Here is a 26624-nt window from a genome sequence, read left to right on the forward strand (position 1 = left end):
GGAGAGGGTTCAGAGAAAATTCACTAGAATGATTCCAGAAATGAGAGGGTTAACTTATGAGGAATGTTTGACCGCTCTTGAACTGTACTCCTTGGAGTTTAGACGAATGAGGGGGGACCTCATAGAAACATTTTGAATGTTGAAAGGCATGGACAGAGTGGATGTGGCAAAGTTGTTTCCCATGGTGGGGGAGTCTAGTATGAGAGGACATGACTTGAGGATTGCAGGGCGCCCATTCAGAACGGAGATGCGAAAAAAAAATTTTTAGCCAGAGGGTGGTGAATTTATGGAATTTGTTGCCACGGGCAGCAGTGGAGGCCAAGTCATTGGGTGTATTTAAGGCAGAGATTAATAGGTATCTGAGTAGTCAGGGCATCAAAGGTTATGGTGAGAAGGCGGGGGAATGGGACTAAAGGGGAGATTGGATAAGCTCATGATGAAATGACGGAGCAGACTCGATGGGCCGAATGGCCGACTTCTGCTCCTTTGTCTTATGGTTAAGATAATATGCAGCTGAAGATAGTTTACAGAGAGTGTGCAGCCAACCCAGACAAGAACAGTCCTTCAGAGCCTTTTGCATATTGGGGTAGCGGAGACATTTGGCGTGCCAAGATAATATAAAAGTACAAATGGGGCATTCTTGGCTGATGGTTACTAATGGTCAGTTACTTTGCTAATTCTGAAGTACTACTGGCCTTTAATGTGGAGGTTCTATTGGTTATTAACCCTCAGTTATCACAGTGTGACTGGTGATGGATCATGCAGATTAAGGGATCTGAACACCCACAACTGGTTGATTTCCAACTAGTCTATTTCCATATAAAAATGCCATTTCTTTGCTCAAACTTCACAACAGTGTGGTGACGGGTCGGGTTGTGCTCCTTAAGACTATTAGACCATAAGACAGAGGAGCTAATTAGGCCATTCAGCCATCGAGTCTGTTCCACCATTCCATCATGGCTGATCCCAGATCCCACTCAACCCCACACACCTGCCTTCTCAGCAGATCCTCTGAAGGCTTGCCCGATCAGGAAACAACCAACTTCTGCCTTAAATATACCCACAGTCCATGCCAGAGCATTCCACAGATTCACTACTCTCTGGCTAAAAAATTTCTCCTTATTTCTGTTCTAAAAGTCACCCCACAATGTTGAGGCTGTGCCCTCTAGTTCTGGATGCCCCCACCACAGGAAACACCCTCTCCACATTCACCCTCTCTAGTCCTTTCAACATTCAGTAAGTTTCAATCAGATCCCCCCCCACATTCTTCTAAATTTCAGACAGTACGAGCCCAAAGCTGCTCAATGCTCATGTTAACCCCTTCATTCCCAAAGTCCTCTGGACTCTCTCCAATGACAACACATCCTTTCTGAGATATGGGGCCTAAAACTATTGACAATACTCTGTGTGGCCTGACTAGTACTTTATAAAGGCTCAGCAATATCTCCTTGTTTTTATAATCAATTCCCCTTCCAAAATTGCCTTTGCCTTCTTTTCCACAGACTCAGCCTGTAAACTAGTGGTCACCAACGTTTTTAAGCCCAAGATCCCCTACCTCGTCCTTAGTGAAAGGCCAGATTGACCCCAGATCGATTAGTTACAAGCATGTGCACTGGGGCAGAAAAGACCAGAAGTAAAAGCCGGCAACCCGGAAGTAAAAAATAATGTATAAACACCAGGGGTACCCACCTTTTTTTTTGCACCGCGGACCGGTTTAATATTGACAATATTCTTGCGGACCGGCCAATGGGGCGGGGTGGGCGTGGTGTAAACACGATGGGAATACAGCGATACTTGAAGCAGGTTCCTTATGTTCAGTCTATTCCGCAATTTAGTTATCGCGGCTCTCAGCGCTTAGCTTCTGTCCCACGCTGCTCACGTTTTTTCCGGTCACAAAACTCAACGTGCTTATCTTTCAGCCCAGGGTGTTTGGACTCAGGGTACCGAAGCAGTTTTGAGGGCTTCATTGCCTCATTAGACAGCCTCCCAGCCCGAACTCCAGCCACCTGCCCGCCCGCCGCCAACTGCCTTGGCCAGGTGTGACTGGTGGTGGGTGGGGTAAGAGGACAAGGTAAGGGCCGGAGGTCCCCATGCCGGGCTGCGGCGGTCGCAGTCCAGAGAGAGCGACTGACCGAGCAGAGAGTACAACAGGACGTGTGTCCGCCCCCCTTGTAGGATCTATCGGCCAACAAAAGTTTGTTTCAGTAGATCGCAGCGAGGTAGCTGCTCTGCTACTTACAAAACGCTGAGCCCAAATTAGGTCGTCTGCGAATATTTTAGCACCAGGTTCCCCACGAACATTCGGTGTGTCAAACAGGTTCAGAGGCAGCACTCCAGGCCAGTAGCGACGGCACTTCCCACCGGCGACCCGAGGCCAACCAGTGATCCCTGGCACCAGGGTATCACTGCGTTTAGGCGCCTGATGATCTCGTGTGCGTTCAAGTTCAACAGTGGGCTGACAGGGAATGAGGAAAGGTGCAGCTGACTGACATCGTTTCCTCACGGCCCAGTGGTTGGGGACCAGTGAATTACACTGTGTAGTGCGGGGAAGCTACACGCATGCGCACCGGCAAGAAAGAACGGAACTAAAACCCCGCAACCTGGAAAAAATCTCTCAACAGTACCTGTGTAGTTATTTTTCTTTTTTTTTCAGGATCTACTGGGAAAGTCCCAAAGATCGACTAGTCAATCATGATTGACGGGTTGGTATTACTGTAAATTATTTGCACAAGGACTCCCAGGTCCTTATGCAACTCTGATGTTTGAACCTTCTCCCCATTTAGATAATTGTCTGCATTATTGTCCCTTTTACCAAAATGCATTATCATACATTTCCCACACTGTATTCCATCTGCCATTTTGTTGTCCTGACAAAGGGTCTCGGCCCGAAACGTCAACAGTTCTTCTCCCTGTAGATGCTGCCTGGCCTGCTGTGTTCCACCAGCATTTTGTGTGTGTTGCCACTTTTTTTCCCATTCTTCCAATTTGTCTAATTCCTGCTGCAATCACATTGCTTCCTCAGCACTACCTACCCCTCCACTTATCTTCGGATAATCTACAAACTTTGCCACAAAGCCATCAATTCCATTATCTAAATCATTGACAAACAACGTGAAAAGTAGCGGTCCCAATACTGACCCCTGAGGAACCCCAAAAGTCACTGGCAGCCAACCAGAAAAGGCCCATTATTCCCACTCACTGCCTCTTGCCCGCCAGCCATTCCTCTATCCCTTTCAGCATCTTTCATGGTAATGGCATGGGATTTTATCTTGTTAAGCAGCCTCACGTGTGGCACCTTATCAAATGTCTTCTGAAAATCCAAGTAAATGACATCCACTGCCTCTCCTTTGTCCACCCTGCTTGTTACTTCCTGGAAGAGCTCTTAACAGATTTTTCAGGCAAGCTTTCCCTTTACAGAAACAATGCTGACATTGATTAGTTTTATCATTAGTCTCCAAGAACCCTGAAACCTCATCCTTTAAAATATACTTCAACGCTTTCCCAACCACTGAAGTTAGGCTAACTGGCCTAAAATTTCTTTTCTTTTTGCCTTCCTCCCTTCTTAAGGAGATGAGTGACATTCTCCTCCAGGACCATGCCAGAATCCACTGAGTCTTAAAAGAACATTACCACTATCTCTTCAGCAACCTCTCCCAGGACACTAGGCTGCTCACCTTGTGCACAACAGAGTGGTGACAAGGGTTGGGCTGTTCTTGTGCACAACAGTGTGGTGACAGGGGCCGGGCTGTTCTTGTGCACAACAGTGTGGTGACAGGGGTTGGGCTGTTCTTGTGCACAACAGTGTGGTGACAAGGGTTGGGCTGTTCTTGTGCACAACAGTGTGGTGACAGGGGTTGGGCTGTTCTTGTGCACAACAGTGTGGTGACAGGGGCCGGGCTGTTCTTGTGCACAACAGTGTGGTGACAGGGGTTGGGCTGTTCTTGTGCACAACAGTGTGGTGACAAGGGCCGGGCTGTTCTTGTGCACAACAGTGTGATGACAAGGGCTGGGCTGTTCTTGTGCACAATAGAGTGGTGACAGAGGTTGGGCTGTTCTTGTGCACAACAGAGTGGTGACAGAGGTTGGGCTGTTCTTTTGCACAACAGTGTGGTGACAGAGATTGGGCTGTTCTTGTGCACAACAGTGTGGTATCTGGGGTTGGGCTGTTCTTGTGCACAACAGAGTGGTGACAGAGGTTGGGCTGACCTTGTGCACAACAGAGTGGTGACAAGGGCTGGGCTGTTCTTGTGCACAACAGTGTGGTGACAAGGGCTGGGCTGTTCTTGTGCACAACAGTGTGGTGACAGGGGCCGGGCTGTTCTTGTGCACAACAGTGTGGTGACAAGGGCTGGGCTGTTCTTGTGCACAACAGTGTGGTGACAGGGGTTGGGCTGTCCTTGTGCACAACAGTGTGGTGACAGGGGTTGGGCTGTTCTTGTGCACAACAGTGTGGTGACAAGGGTTGGGCTGTTCTTGTGCACAACAAAGTGGTGACAACGGCCGGGCTGGTATTGAGCACAACAGTGTGGTGACAGAGATTGGGCTGTTCTTGTGCACAACAGTGTGGTATCTGGGGTTGGGCTGTCCCTGTGCACAACAAAGTGGTGACAATGGCTGGGCTGTTCAGGTAAATAAAGTGTAATTGAGGAACAAATGTGAGCTTCAGAGTCCTCAGTAACGAAGCTCTCATCTCCAGAACCCTCTGCAACAGATCCAAAGCCTGTACGTCCTTCCTCAAGTAAGAAGGAAAGTTCAATCAGTACACCAGTTCACATCCGGCAGGTGATGGTTCCCCAAAACTACAATCAGACCATTCATACCGGGTCAACATGAATTCAGGATCCTCCAGACACTGAGCTCTAGGTCAACAGCACCCTCTAGTGCACACAACTCCATCTACAATCTACAATGTCTTCAGTGGTAGGAAATGGTTCCTCATTTACACTCGCCAGGACGTTCACAATCTTATGAAAACACCACTGCCCTTGAATGGAAAATCCTACAAAAAGTAGTGGATGCAGTCCAGTCCGTCACTGGTGAAGGTCTCCCTCCCCCCGCCCCCACTGAGCGAGCACATATACACAGAGTGTTGTCACAGGAAAACAGCATCAGGGGCCCCCACCACCTAGGATACCCCACTTTCTTTACGCTGCTGCCATCAGCAAGCAGGTACAAACACCTCAGAACCCGCATCAGAAAGTTCAGGGACAATTCCTATCCTCCAACACAAACAACTGTTCTGCCGAAGGGCGTCAACCGGAAACGTTGACTGTACTCTTTTTCCATAGATGTTGTCAAGTTCCTCCAGCATTTTGTGTGTGTTGTTTGTTATCCTCAACCGTCAGACTCTTGAACCAGAGGGGGTAAATTCACTGAACTTCAGTTGCCCCATCACTCATTCCAAAGAAAATAACCCTTCCAACATTCCTATCCAGGTTTTCCGATTATAACATCATTATAACTCTCTTCCACATTTACCAACATTGTACTCCATCTACCAGAACCCTGACCACTCACTTAACCCACCTATATCTTTCTGCAGACTCTACAAATATTCTGCACAATTTGCTTTTCCACTCAGTTCATTGTAATCAGGAAACTTAGGTAGACTATACTCGGTTCCCTCTTCCAGACCATTAACGTATATCGAGAACGTTGCAGGCCCAGCACTGATCCCTGCGGAACATCCTTGGTATGAACATCGAATTCTCCAACTTCCGGTAATTCCCTCCCTCTCCCTTCCCCCATCCCACTTTCACTCTGCCTCCTCTTCCAGCTGCCCATCACCTCTCTCATGATTCTGCCATCTTCTACTACCCATAGTGCTTTCCCCTTACATTCCTTCTTCACCTTTCCTGCCTATCCCCTCCCACCCCTTGATCTTTCCTCTGATTGGTTTTCCACCTAGCACCTTCTTTATAGGGCCCCTGCCCCCTCCTTCTTCAGTCCTGACGAAGGGTCCTGGCCCGAAACACTGACTGCTCGTTTCCACGGATGCTGCCCGACCTGCTGAGTTCCTCCAGTGTGTTGTACATGTTGATTTGACCACAGCATCTGCAGTGTACTTTGTGTTTACTCAGCACTGATTGCCAACCAGAGTAACACCAATGTGTCTCAAATCTCTGTTTTCTATTGTTAACCAATCCTCTATCCGTGCTAATACATCACCCCCAATTCTATGTATCTGTATCTTACGGATAACGACGACTCCCGTACTTCCAGATCCTTTTGCTCTACCGCACTCATGGTTTTACAGTTCCACATTCTCTCTTCTGATACCCAATTGACAAGTTGTCATCTGAAGATAGAGCAGGAGAGGACGCCTGTGTCTACAGCAGAACAATGAGAGTGGGTTTGATACTGAGGGGTGTTGACAAGGTGGATGTGAAAAGGAAAACCCAGAACTAGGTGTCAGGGTGAATTCAGGCAATAGTTTTTGTGTTGGAAACTCGTGAGGCTTTGGGATGATTGAAGCAGAGTCTTGGAATGTTTTTAAATCAAAGAGAGACTCTTGAAAAGAAAGTTGTTGAAAGGTCACAGGTTCAGAAGAGAGATCATGGGGTCAGCAGAGGTCACAGGGTTGGCAGGGAGGTCAAAAGGTCATGGAGAGATGAAGAGGTCAGGAGAGAAGAGGGGAGAGTTGACATTGGACAGTTGGAAAACGATAATGGAGAGGTAGTGATGGGGGACAAGGAAATGGCAGACAAACTGACTTATGTCAGTTATGTCAAACAGTGACTTATATCACTGTGGAAGACATCAGCAGTATGCCGGAAGTTCGAGTGTGTCGGGGACATAAAGTGTGTGAAGTTGCCATTACTAGAGAGAAAGTTCTTGGGAAACGGAAAGGTCTGAAAGTAGATAAGTCACCTGGACCAGATGGTGTACACCCCAGGGTTCTGAAAGAGATGGCTGAAGAGATTGTGGAGGCATTAGTAATGATCTTTCAAGAACCACTAGGTTCTGAAATTCTGGAAAATTGCAAATGTCACTCCAGTCTTCAAAAAGGGAGAGAGGCAGAAGAAAGGAAATTATAGGCCAGTTAGTCTGACGTCTGGTTGGGAAGATGTTGGAGTCGATTGTTAAGGATGTGTTTTTGGGGATACTTGGAGGCGCAGGATAAAATAAGCCATAGTCAGCATGGTTTCCTCAAGGGAAAATCTTTTCTGACAAATCTGTTGGAATACTTTGAAGAAATAACAAGCAGGATAGACAAAGGTGAATCGGTTGATGTTGTGTACTTGGATTTTCAGAAGGCCTTTGATAAGGTTCCACACGAGGCTGCTTAACAAGCTATGAGCCCATGGTATTACAGGAAAGATACCAGCATCGATAAAGCAGTGGCTAATTGGCAGGAGGCAGAGTGGGGATAAAGGGAGGCCTTTCTGGCTGACTGCCAGTAACTATTCATGTTCCACAGGGGTCTGTGATGGGACCGATTCTTTTTACATTATATGTCAATGGTTTGGATGATGGAATTGATGGCTTTGTTTCAAAGTTTGCAGACAATATGAAGATAGGCATTTAGTTTTAAGGAAATGGAGAGGTTACAGAAGGACATATTAGGAGAATGGGTAAAGAAGTGGCAGGTGGAATAGAGTGCCAGGAAGTGTATGGTCCTGCAATTGATAGAAGAAATGAACAGGTAGACTATTTTCCAAATGGACAGAAAATTCAAAAATCTGAGGTGCAAACGGGCTTGGGAGTCCTTGTGCAGGATTCCTTAAAGGGTAATTTGCAGGTTGAGTCTGTGGCGAAGAAGGCAAATGTAATGTTAGCATTCATTTCAAGGGGACTGAAATATAAAAGCAAGGATGTAATGGTGAGGCTTTATAAAGCACTGGTGAGGCCTCACTTGGAGTACTGTGAGCAGTTTTGGGCCCCTTACCTTAGAAAGTCTATGCTGAAATTGGAGAGGGTTCAAAGGAGGTTTACAAAAAGGATTTCAACATTGATTGGCTTGTCATATGAAGTGTTTGAGGGCTCTGGGCCTGTATTCACCGGAATTCAGAAGAATGAGGGGTGACCACGTTGAAACCTATCAAATGTTGAAAGACCTTGATAGAGTAGATGTTGAGAGGATGTTTCCTGTGGTGGGAGAGTCTAGGACCAGAGGGCACAGCCTCAGAATAGAGGGACATTCATTTAGAACAGGTGGCGCGTGGCCAAGTGGTTAAGGTGTTGGACAAGCAATCCAAAGGTCGTGAGTTCAAGCCTCAGCCAAGGCAGCGTGTTGTGTCCTTGATCAAGTCACTGAACCACACATCGCTCCAGTCGACCCAGCTGAAAGTGGGTACCGGCAAAATGCTGGGGGTTAACCTCGCGATAGACTAGCATCCTATCCGGGGCGGAGTTTAACACTCTCGGTCGCTTCACGCCACATAAGCTGCGGCCTGATGAGCCTATAAGGCTCGGGAAAGACTTAAACTAACATTTAGAACAGAGATGATTTCTTTAGACAATGAATCTTTACGAATATTTTGTAATTTTATAGCTTCTAGATTGGTCAGGGCACAAAGGGATACGGGGAGAAGGCAGGAGAGGAAAATTGGATCAGCCATGATGAAACTCTGCTCCTCTAACTTACAGTCATGTGGACGGTGCGAGGTTACAGGCCCAGCTGGGAGACAGGAAGTTCAGTGGTGAGGTGGAGCTGCCCTCAGAGCCTCAGACTCGTCCTGTTACCAGTTACTCATCCCTACTGCAGACAGTTTGAAACTCGAGCAAGCAAGGCCTACCCTTGTTCAGCTACTGGCACCTTACCAAACATCTTCTGAAACTTCCAACAGCTTGTCGGCACTGCCGAATCCATCAGCCCCACATTGAAAACCTCTAACAGACGTGTCCATGCACCATTTCCTAGGTCTGCTTAACATACAAAATTGGGTAGGGATGAGTGGGGGGGTGTGGGGAGGCAACGGAGAGAGGTCTCAGGGAATGTGGGCAAGCTGTGTGGGATGTGGAAAATGTAAAGTTAACCATCTTGATGTAGAACAGAAAAAAAACACTCAGGATGAAGGAGTAACACTATATTCCGTCAGGGTAGCTTCCAACCTGATGGCATGAACAACAGTATCTCGAAATTCCAGTAATTTTGCCACTTCTCCTTCTCCATTCCCCATTCCAGTTCCCCTCTCAGCCCTTCTCTTCTCCTCACTTGTCCATCACCTCTGTCTGGTTCCCCTTCCTTTTCTCTGATGGTCCACTCTCCTCTCCTATCAGATTCCCTTTACATCAGCCCTCACCTCTTGCACCCATCACTACCCAGAGTCTCACTTAATCCCCCTCCCCCACCCACCCACCTTCCCCCTCACCTGGTCTCACCTATTACCTTCTAGTTCGAGCACCTCCCTCCCCTTCTTATTCTGGCTTCTTCTCCCTTCCTTTCCAGTCCTGAAGAAGACCCTTAGCTCAAAACATCAACTGTTTATTCATTTCCATAGATGCTTCCTGACCCGTTGGGACCTGCCAGCATTTTGAGTGTGTTGTTCTGCATCTGCAGAGTCTGTCGTATTAAGGAAAATACCTTGGCTTAAAATGCAGCCAAGGCAGTGCAGTGAAGTTTCAGTGGACTGGCTGCAGGAGAAGCCGAGGGTCACAGAGGGATCATAGTTGCTTACTCTTGCAGAGGTCCAGTCTGCCAGTTGCCTCAAAGCAGAGATGGAAGAGTTGTGGATGTTGAGGGAATCGAAGGACATGGGGACAGTGCAGAAGGTCGGACAGAGGGTAAACCTCAGAGAGGCCAGGAGCCCACAGTGAACTGGGGCCATAGTAATCCATTGGTCTCGGAGGCCCACTACCCCTCCTGCAACACGTACCTGCCTCCTTCCAAGAAGTTGCAGACATTTTCATCTCTCCTGGATACCAGCTGGAAAGTTTCACGGATAATCTGCTGTTGCATATCCTCGGACTGAAGAAATAAAACAAAAAATATCTGTTATTGAGGTGACAAACACCAAATTAGTCAATCACCTCACCCCAGGAGGCTCGTCAACCTCCCCCGATATCACTCCAAGCCAAGTATGTTCCTGATTAAAAAGGAAGCTTCTGCGATGGACTCTCTCCAGACGTACACAGATGTAGCAAGACCACACTCCTCGTGATCCATGCTGACGACAGATGGAAGGGAGATGAGGTACATTATTCACAAGTTACAGCTTGCCAACCTCATGATGTCAAAATCGATTTGCTTTCTGTACAAGGACCGCTGTTCGGCTGGGCTGATCCACAAGCCTCCAGAAGGCCTGCTACCATTTCCCAGTCTTGGACGCCAGCTTTTCCCAGTGTCAGACATTGCGACACAGAACAGTAAAGCAAACTACAGGCCCTTTGGCCCACAATGCTCTGCCGACCACCCCCATGGCCATAAGAATTAGGAGCAGAATCAGGCCATTCAGCCCATCTAGTCTGCTCCGCCATTCCCTCATGGCTGATTTATTATCCTTATGAACCCCATTCACCTGCCTTCTCCCCATAACATTTGACTCCCTGACTAATCAAGAACCTATCAACCTCTAACTGAAATATACCCAAAGACTTGGCCTCCACAGCCACCTGTGGCATCTAATTCCACCAATTCACCACTCTCGGGCTAAAGGAATTCTTCCTCATCTCTGCTCTAAATGGACACTCTGCTATTCTGAGGTTGTGCCCTCTGGTGCCAGACTCCCCAAAGGAAACATCCTCTCCACATCCACTCTATCCAGGCCTTTCAATGTTTGATAGGTTTCAAGAAATTTAGAACAATGAGGGGGATCTCAGTGAATATGGGCCCAGAGCCATCAAATGCTCCTCAGATATTAACCATTTCATTCCTGGAATAATTCTCGTGAACCTCCTCTGGACCCTCTCCAATGCCAACACAGCTTGTCTCAGATAGGGACCCAAAGCCACTGCCTTATTAAGCCTCAGCCTCACATCTCTGCTAAGACCAGTGACCAATCTGGACATAAGGGGGGCATTTCACTAGGGCTCTGCCCAAGTAGAAATGCTAGCAGAGGGTGACCACAGTGAGAAAGAGCTTTGACCTGTGACCAATTGGCATGTGAGATTGATTAGCAAGAACAAATTAAAGGCAGGGGCAAGCACAGTGACCACCATTCCTTCCCTTCTTTGTATCTGCTCAGTTGGGATAGTAGAGATACAGGCAGGACAGTGGAAAACTCCTCTTGTGGGATGTGGGAAGGCTAGGAGAAGTCCATCTGACTGCAGCTTCTAATCATCTGCGTTACAAAGTTGAAGCTGGAATTGGGTGAACTCCAGATCGTTTGGGAGGCTGAGGGATGATAGATGGGACATATGAACTGGCAGGATACAGGAAATTGCCCCTCCACCTACTTTCGTATCGTCCACAAACTTGGCCGCAGAGCCATTAATTCCATCATCCAAATCATTGACATAAAACATACAAAAGAATCAGTCCCAATATCGATCCCTGCAGAACATCACCAGTCACCGGCAGCCAACCAGAAAAGGCTCCTTTTATTCCCACTCTTTGCCACCTGCCAATCATCCAATGCTCTATCCACGCTTGTATCTTTCCTGTAATACCATGGGACTTATCTTGCTATTCAGCCTCAGATGTGGCATCTTGTCAAAAGCCCTCTGAAAGTCCAAGTATACAACATCCACCAATTCTCCTTTGTCTATCCTGTTTGATCTTTCTTCAAAGAATTCCAACAGACTTGTCAAGCAAGATTTTCCCTTGAGGAAACCATGCTGACTTCGGCCTTTTTCAGGGCACAGGTCCATAAGACACAGGAGCAGAACTGAGCCAATCAGCCCAGCGAGTCTGTTGGAACATTTCCTTCTCAACATTCTCCCCATAGCCTTTCACACTCTGACACACCAAGAAACTATCAACCCCCATCTTAAATACACCCAATGATCTGGCCTCCACAGCCACCTGTGGCAATGAATTCCATAGTTTCACCACCCTCAGGCCAAAGAAATTCCTCCACACCTCCCAGGATTCCCACATTTCATCAGAGAACACAACGCAGCCCCTGGAGCCAAACTCGCTGCTCTATGTAACTATGTACTAACAGACAAAGAAAATGAAGATAACAGATACTTTTCTATTTTGTTTTACACCATAAGTCATCCTACTGACTGCAATTTTGCCTTATCACCTACCTGTCCTTCCTCAAGTCTCACTACACCCTGCATCTACTTTTATACCCATTGGCCCATCACCCCAGTTAGTTTAAACCCTCCCCAACAGCTCTAACAAACTTGCCTAAAGGATATTGGTTCCCCCTCCCCCCCCCCCCCCCCCGTTTGAGGTGTAACCCATCCTCTTTGTACAGGTTTTACCTTCCCCAGAAGAGATCCCAATGATCCAGAAGCCTGCCCCCTGCCCCCTGTACCAGTTCCTCAGCCACACCTTCACCTGCCCAATCATCCTATCCTAACTCTCACTGGCACGTGGCACAGACAGCAATCCAGAGGTTGCTACCCTGAAAGTTCTGTTTTCTAGCTTTCTAAAATCTCCCTATATTCTCTGTTCACAACCTCCTCTCATTTCCAAACTGTACTGTTAACCATCTCCAAGATCAATCTGCCCCTTTCCTCCCACATTCCACTCCATTATTCCATCATCCATGTGACTATCTAAGAGGCTTTTAAATGTCCTCTACCACTACCCCTGGTAGTGTGTTCCACTCACTCAACAGTCTCTGTGTAATCTAAAACTACCTCTGACAATTCCCCGTACTTTCCTCCAATCACCTTAAAATTAAACTCATTTCGGATTTGCCATTTGCATCCTGGGAAAAGGACTATCTATACCTCTCATCATCTTGTACATCTTTATCAAGCCACCTCCCATTTCTCCAAAGAGAAAATCCCCAGCTCACTCAACCTATCCTCATCAGACATGCTCTCTAATCCAGACATCCTGGTAAATCTCCTCTGCACCCTGTCTAAAACTTCCACATCCTTCCTACAATGAGGTGACCAAAACTGAACACAATACTCCCAGTGTGATCTAACCAGTTTTACAGAGCTGCAACGTTACCTCATGGCTCTTGAACCCAATTAATGAAAGCCAACACACATACAGATTCCTAGCCCCACTTTCAGCTTGCTTGACAACTCTAGGGGACCTAAGGGTCCCAGGCCCGTCCGCTCCTCCACACTGCTCAGAACCCTGCCTTTATCCCTGCATTCTGCCTTCATACTTGACCTTGCAAAAGGTATCACTTCACACTTTTCAGATTGAACTCCATCGGCCACTATTCAGCCCAGCTCTGCATCCCACCAACATCCCACTGTAACCTACATCAACCTTCTACACCGTCCACAACACTGCCAGCATTCGTGTCATCAGTAAACTTACCGACCCAGCCTTCTCCTTCCTCACTCACACGATGGTGGAGTGAGGTGATGCAATGTAGGAAAACAAATGTAAAAGTAGAGTTAAAGGCAATGACGTACAGGGGGAGATGAGATCCGAGCCATCGACACTCAGAAACTGACCGCACGGGTGTACAGGGTTGTGACTGTGTGTATGGAAACTGACCGCACGGGCGTACAGGGTTGTGACTGTGTGTATGGAAACTGACCGCACGGGCGTACAGGGTTGTGACTGTGTGTATGGAAACTGACCGCACGGGCGTACAGAGTGGTGACAGTGTGTATGGAAGGTGACGGTGTGGATGTGGAAACTGACCGCACGGGCGTACAGGGTGGTGACGGTGTATGTGGAAACTGACAGCACGGGCGTACAGGGTGGTGACGGTGTGGATGTGGAAACTGACAGCACGGGCGTACCGGGTGGTGACTGTGTGTATGTGGAAACTGACAGCACGGGCGTACAGGGTGGTGACAGTGTGTATGGAAACTGACCGCACGGGCGTACAGGGTTGTGGCAGTGTGGATGTGGAAACTGACCGCACGGGCGTACCGGGTGGTGACTGTGTGGATGTGGAAACTGACCGCACGGGCGTACCGGGTGGTGACTGTGTGGATGTGGAAACTGACTGCACGGGCGTACCGGGTGGTGACGATGTGGATGTGGAAACTGACCGCACGGGCGTACAGGGTTGTGGCAGTGTGTATGGAAACTGACCGCACGGGCGTACAGGGTTGTGACTGTGTGTATGGAAACTGACTGCACGGGCGTACAGGGTGGTGACGGTGTGTATGGAAACTGACCGCACGGGCGTACCGGGTGGTGACTGTGTGTATGGAAACTGACCGCACGGGCGTACAGGGTGGTGACGGTGTGTATGGAAACTGACCGCACGGGCGTACCGGGTGGTGACTGTGTGTATGGAAACTGACCACACGGGCATACAGGGTGGTGACTGTGTGTATGGAAACTGACCGCACGGGCGTACAGGGTTGTGGCGGTGTGTATGGAAACTGACCGCACGGGCGTACCGGGTGGTGACTGTGTGTATGGAAACTGACCGCACGGGCGTACAGGGTGGTGACGGTGTGTATGGAAACTGACCGCACGGGCGTACAGAGTGGTGACTGTGTGTATGGAAACTGACCGCACGGGCGTACAGAGTGGTGACTGTGTGTATGGAAACTGACCGCACGGGCGTACAGAGTGGTGACAGTGTGTATGGAAGGTGACGGTGTGGATGTGGAAACTGACCGCACGGGCGTACAGGGTGGTGACGGTGTATGTGGAAACTGACAGCACGTGCGTACAGGGTGGTGACAGTGTGTATGGAAACTGACCGCACGGGCGTACAGGGTTGTGGCGGTGTGGATGTGGAAACTGAGCGCACGGGCGTACCGGGTGGTGACGGTGTGGATGTGGAAACTGACCGCACGGGCGTACAGGGTTGTGGCAGTGTGTATGGAAACTGACCGCACGGGCGTACAGGGTTGTGACTGTGTGTATGGAAACTGACTGCACGGGCGTACAGGGTGGTGACGGTGTGTATGGAAACTGACCGCACGGGCGTACAGGGTGGTGACTGTGTGTATGGAAACTGACCGCACGGGCGTACCGGGTGGTGACTGTGTGTATGGAAACTGACCGCACGGGCGTACAGGGTGGTGACGGTGTGTATGGAAACTGACCGCACGGGCGTACCGGGTGGTGACTGTGTGTATGGAAACTGACCACACGGGCATACAGGGTGGTGACTGTGTGTATGGAAACTGACCGCACAGGCGTACAGGGTTGTGGCGGTGTGTATGGAAACTGACGCACGGGCGTATAGGGTGGTGACAGTGTGTATGGAAACTGACGCACGGGCGTACAGGGTGGTGACGGTATGTATGGAAACTGACCGCACGGGCGTACAGAGTGGTGACAGTGTGTATGGAAACTGACCGCACGGGCGTACAGGGTGGTGACGGTGTATGTGGAAACTGACCGCACGGACGTACAGGGTGGTGACAGTGTGTATGGAAACTGACGCACGGGCGTACAGGGTGGTGACGGTATGTATGGAAACTGACCGCACGGGCGTACAGGGTGGTGACTGTGTGTATGGAAACTGACCGCACGGGCGTACCGGGTGGTGACTGTGTGTATGGAAACTGACCGCACGGGCGTACAGGGTGGTGACGGTGTGTATGGAAACTGACCGCACGGGCGTACCGGGTGGTGACTGTGTGTATGGAAACTGACCGCACGGGCATACAGGGTGGTGACTGTGTGTATGGAAACTGACCGCACAGGCGTACAGGGTTGTGGCGGTGTGTATGGAAACTGACGCACGGGCGTATAGGGTGGTGACAGTGTGTATGGAAACTGACGCACGGGCGTACAGGGTGGTGACGGTATGTATGGAAACTGACCGCACGGGCGTACAGAGTGGTGACAGTGTGTATGGAAACTGACCGCACGGACGTACAGGGTGGTGACGGTGTATATGGAAACTGACGCACGGGCGTACAGGGTGGTGACGGTATGTATGGAAACTGACCGCACGGGCGTACAGGGTGGTGACGGTGTGTATGGAAACTGACGCACGGACGTACAGGGTTGTGGCGGTGTGCATGGAAACTGACCGCACGGGTGTACAGGGTGGTGACTGTGTGTATGGAAACTGACCGCACGGGCGTACAGGGTGGTGACGGTGTGGATGTGGAAACTGACCGCACGGGCGTACAGGGTGGTGACTGTGTGTATGTGGAAACTGACCGCACGGGCGTACAGGGTGGTGACAGTGTGTATGGAAACTGACCACACGGGCACACAGGGTGGTGACAGTGTGTATGGAAACTGGCAGAACAGGTGTAGAGGCTGGTGACTGTGTGTATGGAAACTGACCGCACGGGCGTACAGGGTGGTGACTGTGTGTATGGAAACTGACCGCACGGGCGTACCGGGTGGTGACAGTGTGTATGGAAACTGACCGCACGGGCGTACAGGGTTGTGGCGGTGTGCATGGAAACTGACCGCACGGGCGTACAGGGTGGTGACGGTGCGTATGGAAACTGACCGCACGGGCGTACAGGGTGGTGACTGTGTGTATGGAAACTGACACACGGGCGTACAGGGTTGTGGCGGTGTGCATGGAAACTGACCGCACGGGCGTACAGGGTGGTGACGGTGTGTATGGAAACTGACCGCACGGGCGTACCGGGTGGTGACAGTGTGTATGGAAACTGACCGCACGGGCGTACAGGGTTGTGGCGGTGTGTATGGAAACTGACCGCACGGGCGTACAGGGTGGTGACGGTGTGTATGGAAACTGACCGCACGGGCGTACAGGGTGGTGACGGTGTGTATGGAAACTGACCGCACGGGCGTACAGGGTGGTGACTGTGTGTATGGAAACTGACCGCACGGGCGTACAGAGTAGTGACGGTGTATGTGGAAACTGACCGCACGGGCGTACAGGGTGGTGACTGTGTGTATGGAAACTGACCGCACGGGCGTACAGGGTGGTGACGGTGTGTATGGAAACTGACCGCACGGACGTATAGGGTGGTGACAGTGTGTATGGAAACTGACGCACGGGCGTACAGGGTGGTGACGGTATGTATGGAAACTGACCGCACGGGCGTACAGAGTGGTGACAGTGTGTATGGAAACTGACCGCACGGGCGTACAGGGTGGTGACGGTGTATGTGGAAACTGACCGCATGGACGTACAGGGTGGTGACAGTGTGTATGGAAACTGACGCACGGGCGTACAGGGTTGTGGCGGTGTGGATGTGGAAACTGACCGCACGGGCGTACCGGGTGGTGACTGTGTGGATGTGGAAACTGACCGCACGGGCGTACCGGGTGGTGACTGTGTGGATGTGGAAACTGACTGCACGGGCGTACCGGGTGGTGACGGTGTGGATGTGGAAACTGACCGCACGGGCGTACAGGGTTGTGGCAGTGTGTATGGAAACTGACCGCACGGGCGTACAGGGTTGTGACTGTGTGTATGGAAACTGACCGCACGGGCGTACAGGGTGGTGACGGTGTGTATGGAAACTGACCGCACGGGCGTACAGGGTGGTGACTGTGTGTATGGAAACTGACCGCACGGGCGTACCGGGTGGTGACTGTGTGTATGGAAACTGACCGCACGGGCGTACAGGGTGGTGACGGTGTGTATGGAAACTGACCGCACGGGCGTACCGGGTGGTGACTGTGTGTATGGAAACTGACCACACGAGCATACAGGGTGGTGACTGTGTGTATGGAAACTGACCGCACGGGCGTACAGGGTTGTGGCGGTGTGTATGGAAACTGACCGCACGGGCGTACCGGGTGGTGACTGTGTGGATGTGGAAACTGACCGCACGGGCGTACCGGGTGGTGACGGTGTGGATGTGGAAACTGACCGCACGGGCGTACAGGGTTGTGGCAGTGTGTATGGAAACTGACCGCACGGGCGTACAGGGTTGTGACTGTGTGTATGGAAACTGACTGCACGGGCGTACAGGGTGGTGACGGTGTGTATGGAAACTGACCGCACGGGCGTACAGGGTGGTGACTGTGTGTATGGAAACTGACCGCACGGGCGTACCGGGTGGTGACTGTGTGTATGGAAACTGACCGCACGGGCGTACAGGGTGGTGACGGTGTGTATGGAAACTGACCGCACGGGCGTACCGGGTGGTGACTGTGTGTATGGAAACTGACCACACGGGCATACAGGGTGGTGACTGTGTGTATGGAAACTGACCGCACGGGCGTACAGGGTTGTGGCGGTGTGTATGGAAACTGACCGCACGGGCGTACCGGGTGGTGACTGTGTGTATGGAAACTGACCGCACGGGTGTACAGGGTGGTGACGGTGTGTATGGAAACTGACCGCACGGGCGTACAGAGTGGTGACTGTGTGTATGGAAACTGACCGCACGGGCGTACAGAGTGGTGACAGTGTGTATGGAAGGTGACGGTGTGGATGTGGAAACTGACCGCACGGGCGTACAGGGTGGTGACGGTGTATGTGGAAACTGACAGCACGTGCGTACAGGGTGGTGACAGTGTGTATGGAAACTGACCGCACGGGCGTACAGGGTTGTGGCGGTGTGGATGTGGAAACTGACCGCACGGGCGTACCGGGTGGTGACTGTGTGGATGTGGAAACTGACCGCACGGGCGTACCGGGTGGTGACTGTGTGGATGTGGAAACTGACTGCACGGGCGTACCGGGTGGTGACGGTGTGGATGTGGAAACTGACCGCACGGGCGTACAGGGCTGTGGCAGTGTGTATGGAAACTGACCGCACGGGCGTACAGGGTTGTGACTGTGTGTATGGAAACTGACCGCACGGGCGTACAGGGTGGTGACGGTGTGTATGGAAACTGACCGCACGGGCGTACAGGGTGGTGACTGTGTGTATGGAAACTGACCGCACGGGCGTACCGGGTGGTGACTGTGTGTATGGAAACTGACCGCACGGGCGTACAGGGTGGTGACGGTGTGTATGGAAACTGACCGCACGGGCGTACAGGGTGGTGACGGTGTATGTGGAAACTGACCGCACGGACGTACAGGGTGGTGACAGTGTGTATGGAAACTGACGCACGGGCGTACAGGGTGGTGACGGTATGTATGGAAACTGACCGCACGGGCGTACAGGGTGGTGACAGTGTGTATGGAAACTGACCGCACGGACGTACAGGGTGGTGACGGTGTATATGGAAACTGACGCACGGGCGTACAGGGTGGTGACGGTATGTATGGAAACTGACCGCACGGGCGTACAGGGTGGTGACGGTGTGTATGGAAACTGACCGCACGGGCGTACCGGGTGGTGACTGTGTGTATGGAAACTGACCACACGGGCATACAGGGTGGTGACTGTGTGTATGGAAACTGACCGCACGGGCGTACATTGTTGTGGCAGTGTGTATGGAAACTGACCGCACGGGCGTACCGGGTGGTGACTGTGTGTATGGAAACTGACCGCACGGGCGTACAGGGTGGTGACGGTGTGTATGGAAACTGACCGCACGGACGTATAGGGTGGTGACAGTGTGTATGGAAACTGACGCACGGGCGTACAGGGTGGTGACGGTATGTATGGAAACTGACCGCACGGGCGTACAGAGTGGTGACAGTGTGTATGGAAACTGACCGCACGGGCGTACAGGGTGGTGACGGTGTATGTGGAAACTGACCGCACGGGCGTACAGGGTGGTGACGGTGTGTATGGAAACTGACGCACGGGCGTACAGGGTGGTGACGGTATGGATGGAAACTGACCGCACGGGCGTACAGAGTGGTGACAGTGTGTATGGAAACTGACCGCACGGGCGTACAGGGTGGTGACGGTGTATGTGGAAACTGACCGCACGGGCGTACAGGGTGGTGACGGTGTATGTGGAAACTGACCGCACGGACGTACAGGGTGGTGACAGTGTGTATGGAAACTGACGCACGGGCGTACAGGGTGGTGACGGTATGTATGGAAACTGACCGCACGGGCGTACAGGGTGGTGACAGTGTGTATGGAAACTGACCGCACGGACGTACAGGGTGGTGACGGTGTATATGGAAACTGACGCTCGGGCGTACAGGGTGGTGACGGTATGTATGGAAACTGACCGCACGGGCGTACCGGGTGGTGACTGTGTGGATGTGGAAACTGACCGCACGGGCGTACCGGGTGGTGACTGTGTGGATGTGGAAACTGACTGCACGGGCGTACCGGGTGGTGACGGTGTGGATGTGGAAACTGACCGCACGGGCGTACAGGGTTGTGGCAGTGTGTATGGAAACTGACCGCACGGGCGTACAGGGTTGTGACTGTGTGTATGGAAACTGACTGCACGGGCGTACAGGGTGGTGACGGTGTGTATGGAAACTGACCGCACGGGCGTACAGGGTGGTGACTGTGTGTATGGAAACTGACCGCACGGGCGTACCGGGTGGTGACTGTGTGTATGGAAACTGACCGCACGGGCGTACAGGGTGGTGACGGTGTGTATGGAAACTGACCGCACGGGCGTACAGGGTGGTGACGGTGTGTATGGAAACTGACCGCACGGGCGTACCGGGTGGTGACTGTGTGTATGGAAACTGACCACACGGGCATACAGGGTGGTGACTGTGTGTATGGAAACTGACCGCACGGGCGTACAGGGTTGTGGCGGTGTGTATGGAAACTGACCGCACGGGCGTACCGGGTGGTGACTGTGTGTATGGAAACTGACCGCACGGGCGTACAGGGTGGTGACGGTGTGTATGGAAACTGACCGCACGGACGTATAGGGTGGTGACAGTGTGTATGGAAACTGACGCACGGGCGTACAGGGTGGTGACGGTATGTATGGAAACTGACCGCACGGGCGTACAGAGTGGTGACAGTGTGTATGGAAACTGACCGCACGGGCGTACAGGGTGGTGACGGTGTATGTGGAAACTGACCGCACGGGCGTACAGGGTGGTGACGGTGTATGTGGAAACTGACCGCACGGACGTACAGGGTGGTGACAGTGTGTATGGAAACTGACGCACGGGCGTACAGGGTGGTGACGGTATGTATGGAAACTGACCGCACGGGCGTACAGGGTGGTGACAGTGTGTATGGAAACTGACCGCACGGACGTACAGGGTGGTGACGGTGTATATGGAAACTGACGCACGGGCGTACAGGGTGGTGACGGTATGTATGGAAACTGACCGCACGGGCGTACAGGGTGGTGACGGTGTGTATGGAAACTGACGCACGGACGTACAGGGTTGTGGCGGTGTGCATGGAAACTGACCGCACGGGTGTACAGGGTGGTGACTGTGTGTATGGAAACTGACCGCACGGACGTACAGGGTGGTGACGGTGTATGTGGAAACTGACTGCACGGGCGTACAGGGTGGTGACTGTGTGTATGGAAACTGACCGCACGGGCGTACAGGGTGGTGACGGTGTGGATGTGGAAACTGACCGCACGGGCGTACAGGGTGGTGACAGTGTGTATGGAAACTGACCACACGGGCACACAGGGTGGTGACAGTGTGTATGGAAACTGGCAGAACAGGTGTAGAGGCTGGTGACTGTGTGTATGGAAACTGACCGCACGGGCGTACAGGGTGGTGACGGTGTGTATGGAAACTGACCGCACGGGCGTACAGGGTGTTGACAGTGTGTATGGAAACTGACCGCACGGGCGTACCGGGTGGTGACAGTGTGTATGGACACTGACCGCACGGGTGTAGAGGCTGGTGACTGTGTGTATGGAAACTGACCGCACGGGCGTACCGGGTGGTGACAGTGTGTATGGAAACTGACCGCACGGGCGTACAGGGTTGTGGCGGTGTGCATGGAAACTGACCGCACGGGCGTACAGGGTGGTGACGGTGTGTATGGAAACTGACCGCACGGGCGTACAGGTTGGTGACTGTGTGTATGGAAACTGACACACGGGCGTACAGGGTTGTGGCGGTGTGCATGGAAACTGACCGCACGGGCGTACAGGGTGGTGACGGTGTGTATGGAAACTGACCGCACGGGCGTACAGGGTGGTGACAGTGTGTATGGAAACTGACGCACGGGCGTACAGGGTGGTGACGGTATGTATGGAAACTGACCGCACGGGCGTACAGGGTGGTGACAGTGTGTATGGAAACTGACCGCACGGACGTACAGGGTGGTGACGGTGTATATGGAAACTGACGCACGGGCGTACAGGGTGGTGACGGTATGTATGGAAACTGACCGCACGGGCGTACAGGGTGGTGACGGTGTGTATGGAAACTGACGCACGGACGTACAGGGTTGTGGCGGTGTGCATGGAAACTGACCGCACGGGTGTACAGGGTAGTGACTGTGTGTATGGAAACTGACCGCACGGACGTACAGGGTGGTGACGGTGTATGTGGAAACTGACCGCACGGGCGTACAGGGTGGTGACGGTGTGGATGTGGAAACTGACCGCACGGGCGTACAGGGTGGTGACTGTGTGTATGTGGAAACTGACCGCACGGGCGTACAGGGTGGTGACAGTGTGTATGGAAACTGACCACACGGGCACACAGGGTGGTGACAGTGTGTATGGAAACTGGCAGAACAGGTGTAGAGGCTGGTGACTGTGTGTATGGAAACTGACCGCACGGGCGTACAGGGTGGTGACGGTATGTATGGAAACTGACCGCACGGGCGTACAGGGTGTTGACAGTGTGTATGGAAACTGACCGCACGGGCGTACCGGGTGGTGACAGTGTGTATGGAAACTGACCGCACGGGCGTACAGGGTTGTGGCGGTGTGCATGGAAACTGACCGCACGGGCGTACAGGGTGGTGACGGTGTGAATGGAAACTGACCGCACGGGCGTACAGGGTGGTGACGGTGTGTATGGAAACTGACACACGGGCGTACAGGGTTGTGGCGGTGTGCATGGAAACTGACCGCACGGGCGTACAGGGTGGTGACGGTGTGTATGGAAACTGACCGCACGGGCGTACAGGGTGGTGACAGTGTGTATGGAAACTGACCGCACGGGCGTACAGGGTTGTGGCGCTGTGTATGGAAACTGACCGCACGGGCGTACAGGGTGGTGACGGTGTGTATGGAAACTGACCGCACGGGCGTACAGGGTGGTGACGGTGTGTATGGAAACTGACCACACGGGCGTACAGGGTGGTGACTGTGTGTATGGAAACTGACCGCACGGGCGTACAGAGTAGTGACGGTGTATGTGGAAACTGACCGCACGGGCGTACAGGGTGGTGACTGTGTGTATGGAAACTGACCGCACGGGCGTACAGGGTGGTGACGGTGTGTATGGAAACTGACCGCACGGACGTATAGGGTGGTGACAGTGTGTATGGAAACTGACGCACGGGCGTACAGGGTGGTGACGGTATGTATGGAAACTGACCGCACGGGCGTACAGAGTGGTGACAGTGTGTATGGAAACTGACCGCACGGGCGTACAGGGTGGTGACGGTGTATGTGGAAACTGACCGCACGGACGTACAGGGTGGTGACAGTGTGTATGGAAACTGACGCACGGGCGTACAGGGTTGTGGCGGTGTGGATGTGGAAACTGACCGCACGGGCGTACCGGGTGGTGACTGTGTGGATGTGGAAACTGACCGCACGGGCGTACCGGGTGGTGACTGTGTGGATGTGGAAACTGACTGCACGGGCGTACCGGGTGGTGACGGTGTGGATGTGGAAACTGACCGCACGGGCGTACAGGGTTGTGGCAGTGTGTATGGAAACTGACCGCACGGGCGTACAGGGTTGTGACTGTGTGTATGGAAACTGACTGCACGGGCGTACAGGGTGGTGACGGTGTGTATGGAAACTGACCGCACGGGCGTACAGGGTGGTGACTGTGTGTATGGAAACTGACCGCACGGGCGTACCGGGTGGTGACTGTGTGTATGGAAACTGACCGCACGGGCGTACAGGGTGGTGACGGTGTGTATGGAAACTGACCGCACGGGCGTACCGGGTGGTGACTGTGTGTATGGAAACTAACCACACGGGCATACAGGGTGGTGACTGTGTGTATGGAAACTGACCGCACGGGCGTACAGGGTTGTGGCGGTGTGTATGGAAACTGACCGCACGGGCGTACAGAGTGGTGACAGTGTGTATGGAAGGTGACGGTGTGGATGTGGAAACTGACCGCACTGGCGTACAGGGTGGTGACGGTGTATGTGGAAACTGACAGCACGTGCGTACAGGGTGGTGACAGTGTGTATGGAAACTGACCGCACGGGCGTACAGGGTTGTGGCGGTGTGGATGTGGAAACTGACCGCACGGGCGTACCGGGTGGTGACTGTGTGGATGTGGAAACTGACCGCACGGGCGTACCGGGTGGTGACTGTGTGGATGTGGAAACTGACTGCACGGGCGTACCGGGTGGTGACGGTGTGGATGTGGAAACTGACCGCACGGGCGTACAGGGTTGTGGCAGTGTGTATGGAAACTGACCGCACGGGCGTACAGGGTTGTGACTGTGTGTATGGAAACTGACTGCACGGGCGTACAGGGTGGTGACGGTGTGTATGGAAACTGACCGCACGGGCGTACAGGGTGGTGACTGTGTGTATGGAAACTGACCGCACGGGCGTACCGGGTGGTGACTGTGTGTATGGAAACTGACCACACGGGCGTACAGGGTGGTGACGGTGTGTATGGAAACTGACCGCACGGGCGTACCGGGTGGTGACTGTGTGTATGGAAACTGACCACACGGGCATACAGGGTGGTGACTGTGTGTATGGAAACTGACCGCACGGGCGTACAGGGTTGTGGCGGTGTGTATGGAAACTGACCGCACGGGCGTACCGGGTGGTGACTGTGTGTATGGAAACTGACCGCACGGGCGTACAGGGTGGTGACGGTGTGTATGGAAACTGACCGCACGGACGTATAGGGTGGTGACAGTGTGTATGGAAACTGACGCACGGGCGTACAGGGTTGTGGCAGTGTGCATGGAAACTGACCGCACGGGTGTACAGGGTGGTGACTGTGTGTATGGAAACTGACCGCACGGACGTACAGGGTGGTGACAGTGTATGTGGAAACTGACCGCACGGGCGTACAGGGTGGTGACTGTGTGTATGGAAACTGACCGCACGGGCGTACAGGGTGGTGACGGTGTGGATGTGGAAACTGACCGCACAGGCGTACAGGGTGGTGACAGTGTGTATGGAAACTGACCACACGGGCACACAGGGTGGTGACAGTGTGTATGGAAACTGGCAGAACAGGTGTAGAGGCTGGTGACTGTGTGTATGGAAACTGACCGCACGGGCGTACAGGGTGGTGACGGTGTGTATGGAAACTGACCGCACGGGCGTACAGGGTGTTGACAGTGTGTATGGAAACTGACCGCACGGGCGTACCGGGTGGTGACAGTGTGTATGGAAACTGACCGCACGGGTGTAGAGGCTGGTGACTGTGTGTATGGGAACTGACCGCACGGGCTTACCGGGTGGTGACGGTGTGCATGGAAACTGACCGCACGGGCGTACAGGGTGGTGACGGTGTGTATGGAAACTGACCGCACGGGCGTACAGGGTGGTGACTGTGTGTATGGAAACTGACACACGGGCGTACAGGGTTGTGGCGGTGTGCATGGAAACTGACCGCACGGGCGTACAGAGTGGTGACGGTGTGTATGGAAACTGACCGCACGGGCGTACAGGGTGGTGACAGTGTGTATGGAAACTGACCGCACGGGCGTACAGGGTTGTGGCGGTGTGTATGGAAACTGACCGCACGGGCGTACAGGGTGGTGACGGTGTGTATGGAAACTGACCGCACGGGCGTACAGGGTGGTGACGGTGTGTATGGAAACTGACCGCACGGGCGTACAGAGTAGTGACGGTGTATGTGGAAACTGACCGCACGGGCGTACAGGGTGGTGACTGTGTGTATGGAAACTGACCGCACGGGTGTACAGGGTGGTGACAGTGTGTATGGAAACTGACCGCACGGGCGTACGGGGTGGTGACGGTGTGTATGGAAACTGACGCACGGACGTACAGGGTTGTGGCGGTGTGCATGGAAACTGACCGCACGGGTGTACAGGGTGGTGACTGTGTGTATGGAAACTGACCGCACGGACGTACAGGGTGGTGACGGTGTATGTGGAAACTGACCGCACGGGCGTACAGGGTGGTGACGGTGTGTATGGAAACTGACACACGGGCGTACAGGGTTGTGGCGGTGTGCATGGAAACTGACCGCACGGGCGTACCGGGTGGTGACTGTGTGTATGGAAACTGACCGCACGGGCGTACAGAGTGGTGACGGTGTGTATGGAAACTGACCGCACGGGCGTACAGGGTGGTGACTGTGTGTATGGAAACTGACCGCACGGGCGTACAGGGTGGTGACTGTGTGTATGGAAACTGACCGCACGGGCGTACAGGGTGGTGACGGTGTGGATGTGGAAACTGACCGCACAGGCGTACAGGGTGGTGACAGTGTGTATGGAAACTGACCACACGGGCACACAGGGTGGTGACAGTGTGTATGGAAACTGGCAGAACAGGTGTAGAGGCTGGTGACTGTGTGTATGGAAACTGACCGCACGGGCGTACAGGGTGGTGACGGTGTGTATGGAAACTGACCGCACGGGCGTACAGGGTGTTGACAGTGTGTATGGAAACTGACCGCACGGGCGTACCGGGTGGTGACAGTGTGTATGGAAACTGACCGCACGGGTGTAGAGGCTGGTGACTGTGTGTATGGGAACTGACCGCACGGGCTTACCGGGTGGTGACGGTGTGCATG

At 52.9% G+C, this 26624-nt stretch overlaps 1 protein-coding gene across 1 annotated transcript in view; it reads right to left on the reverse strand.

The window, feature by feature from the left end:
- LOC132382328 (uncharacterized) overlaps nt 1-26624 on the reverse strand; it is a 188536-nt gene that overhangs the window by 103107 nt on the left and 58805 nt on the right. The window contains exon 8 of the mRNA XM_059952456.1: nt 9819-9910. Coding sequence (XP_059808439.1) covers nt 9819-9910 — 92 coding nt within the window. The remainder of the gene's footprint in view (nt 1-9818; nt 9911-26624) is intronic.

The sequence above is a fragment of the Hypanus sabinus genome, chromosome 28 (assembly GCF_030144855.1).
Source record: "Hypanus sabinus isolate sHypSab1 chromosome 28, sHypSab1.hap1, whole genome shotgun sequence".
NCBI lineage: Eukaryota > Metazoa > Chordata > Chondrichthyes > Myliobatiformes > Dasyatidae > Hypanus > Hypanus sabinus.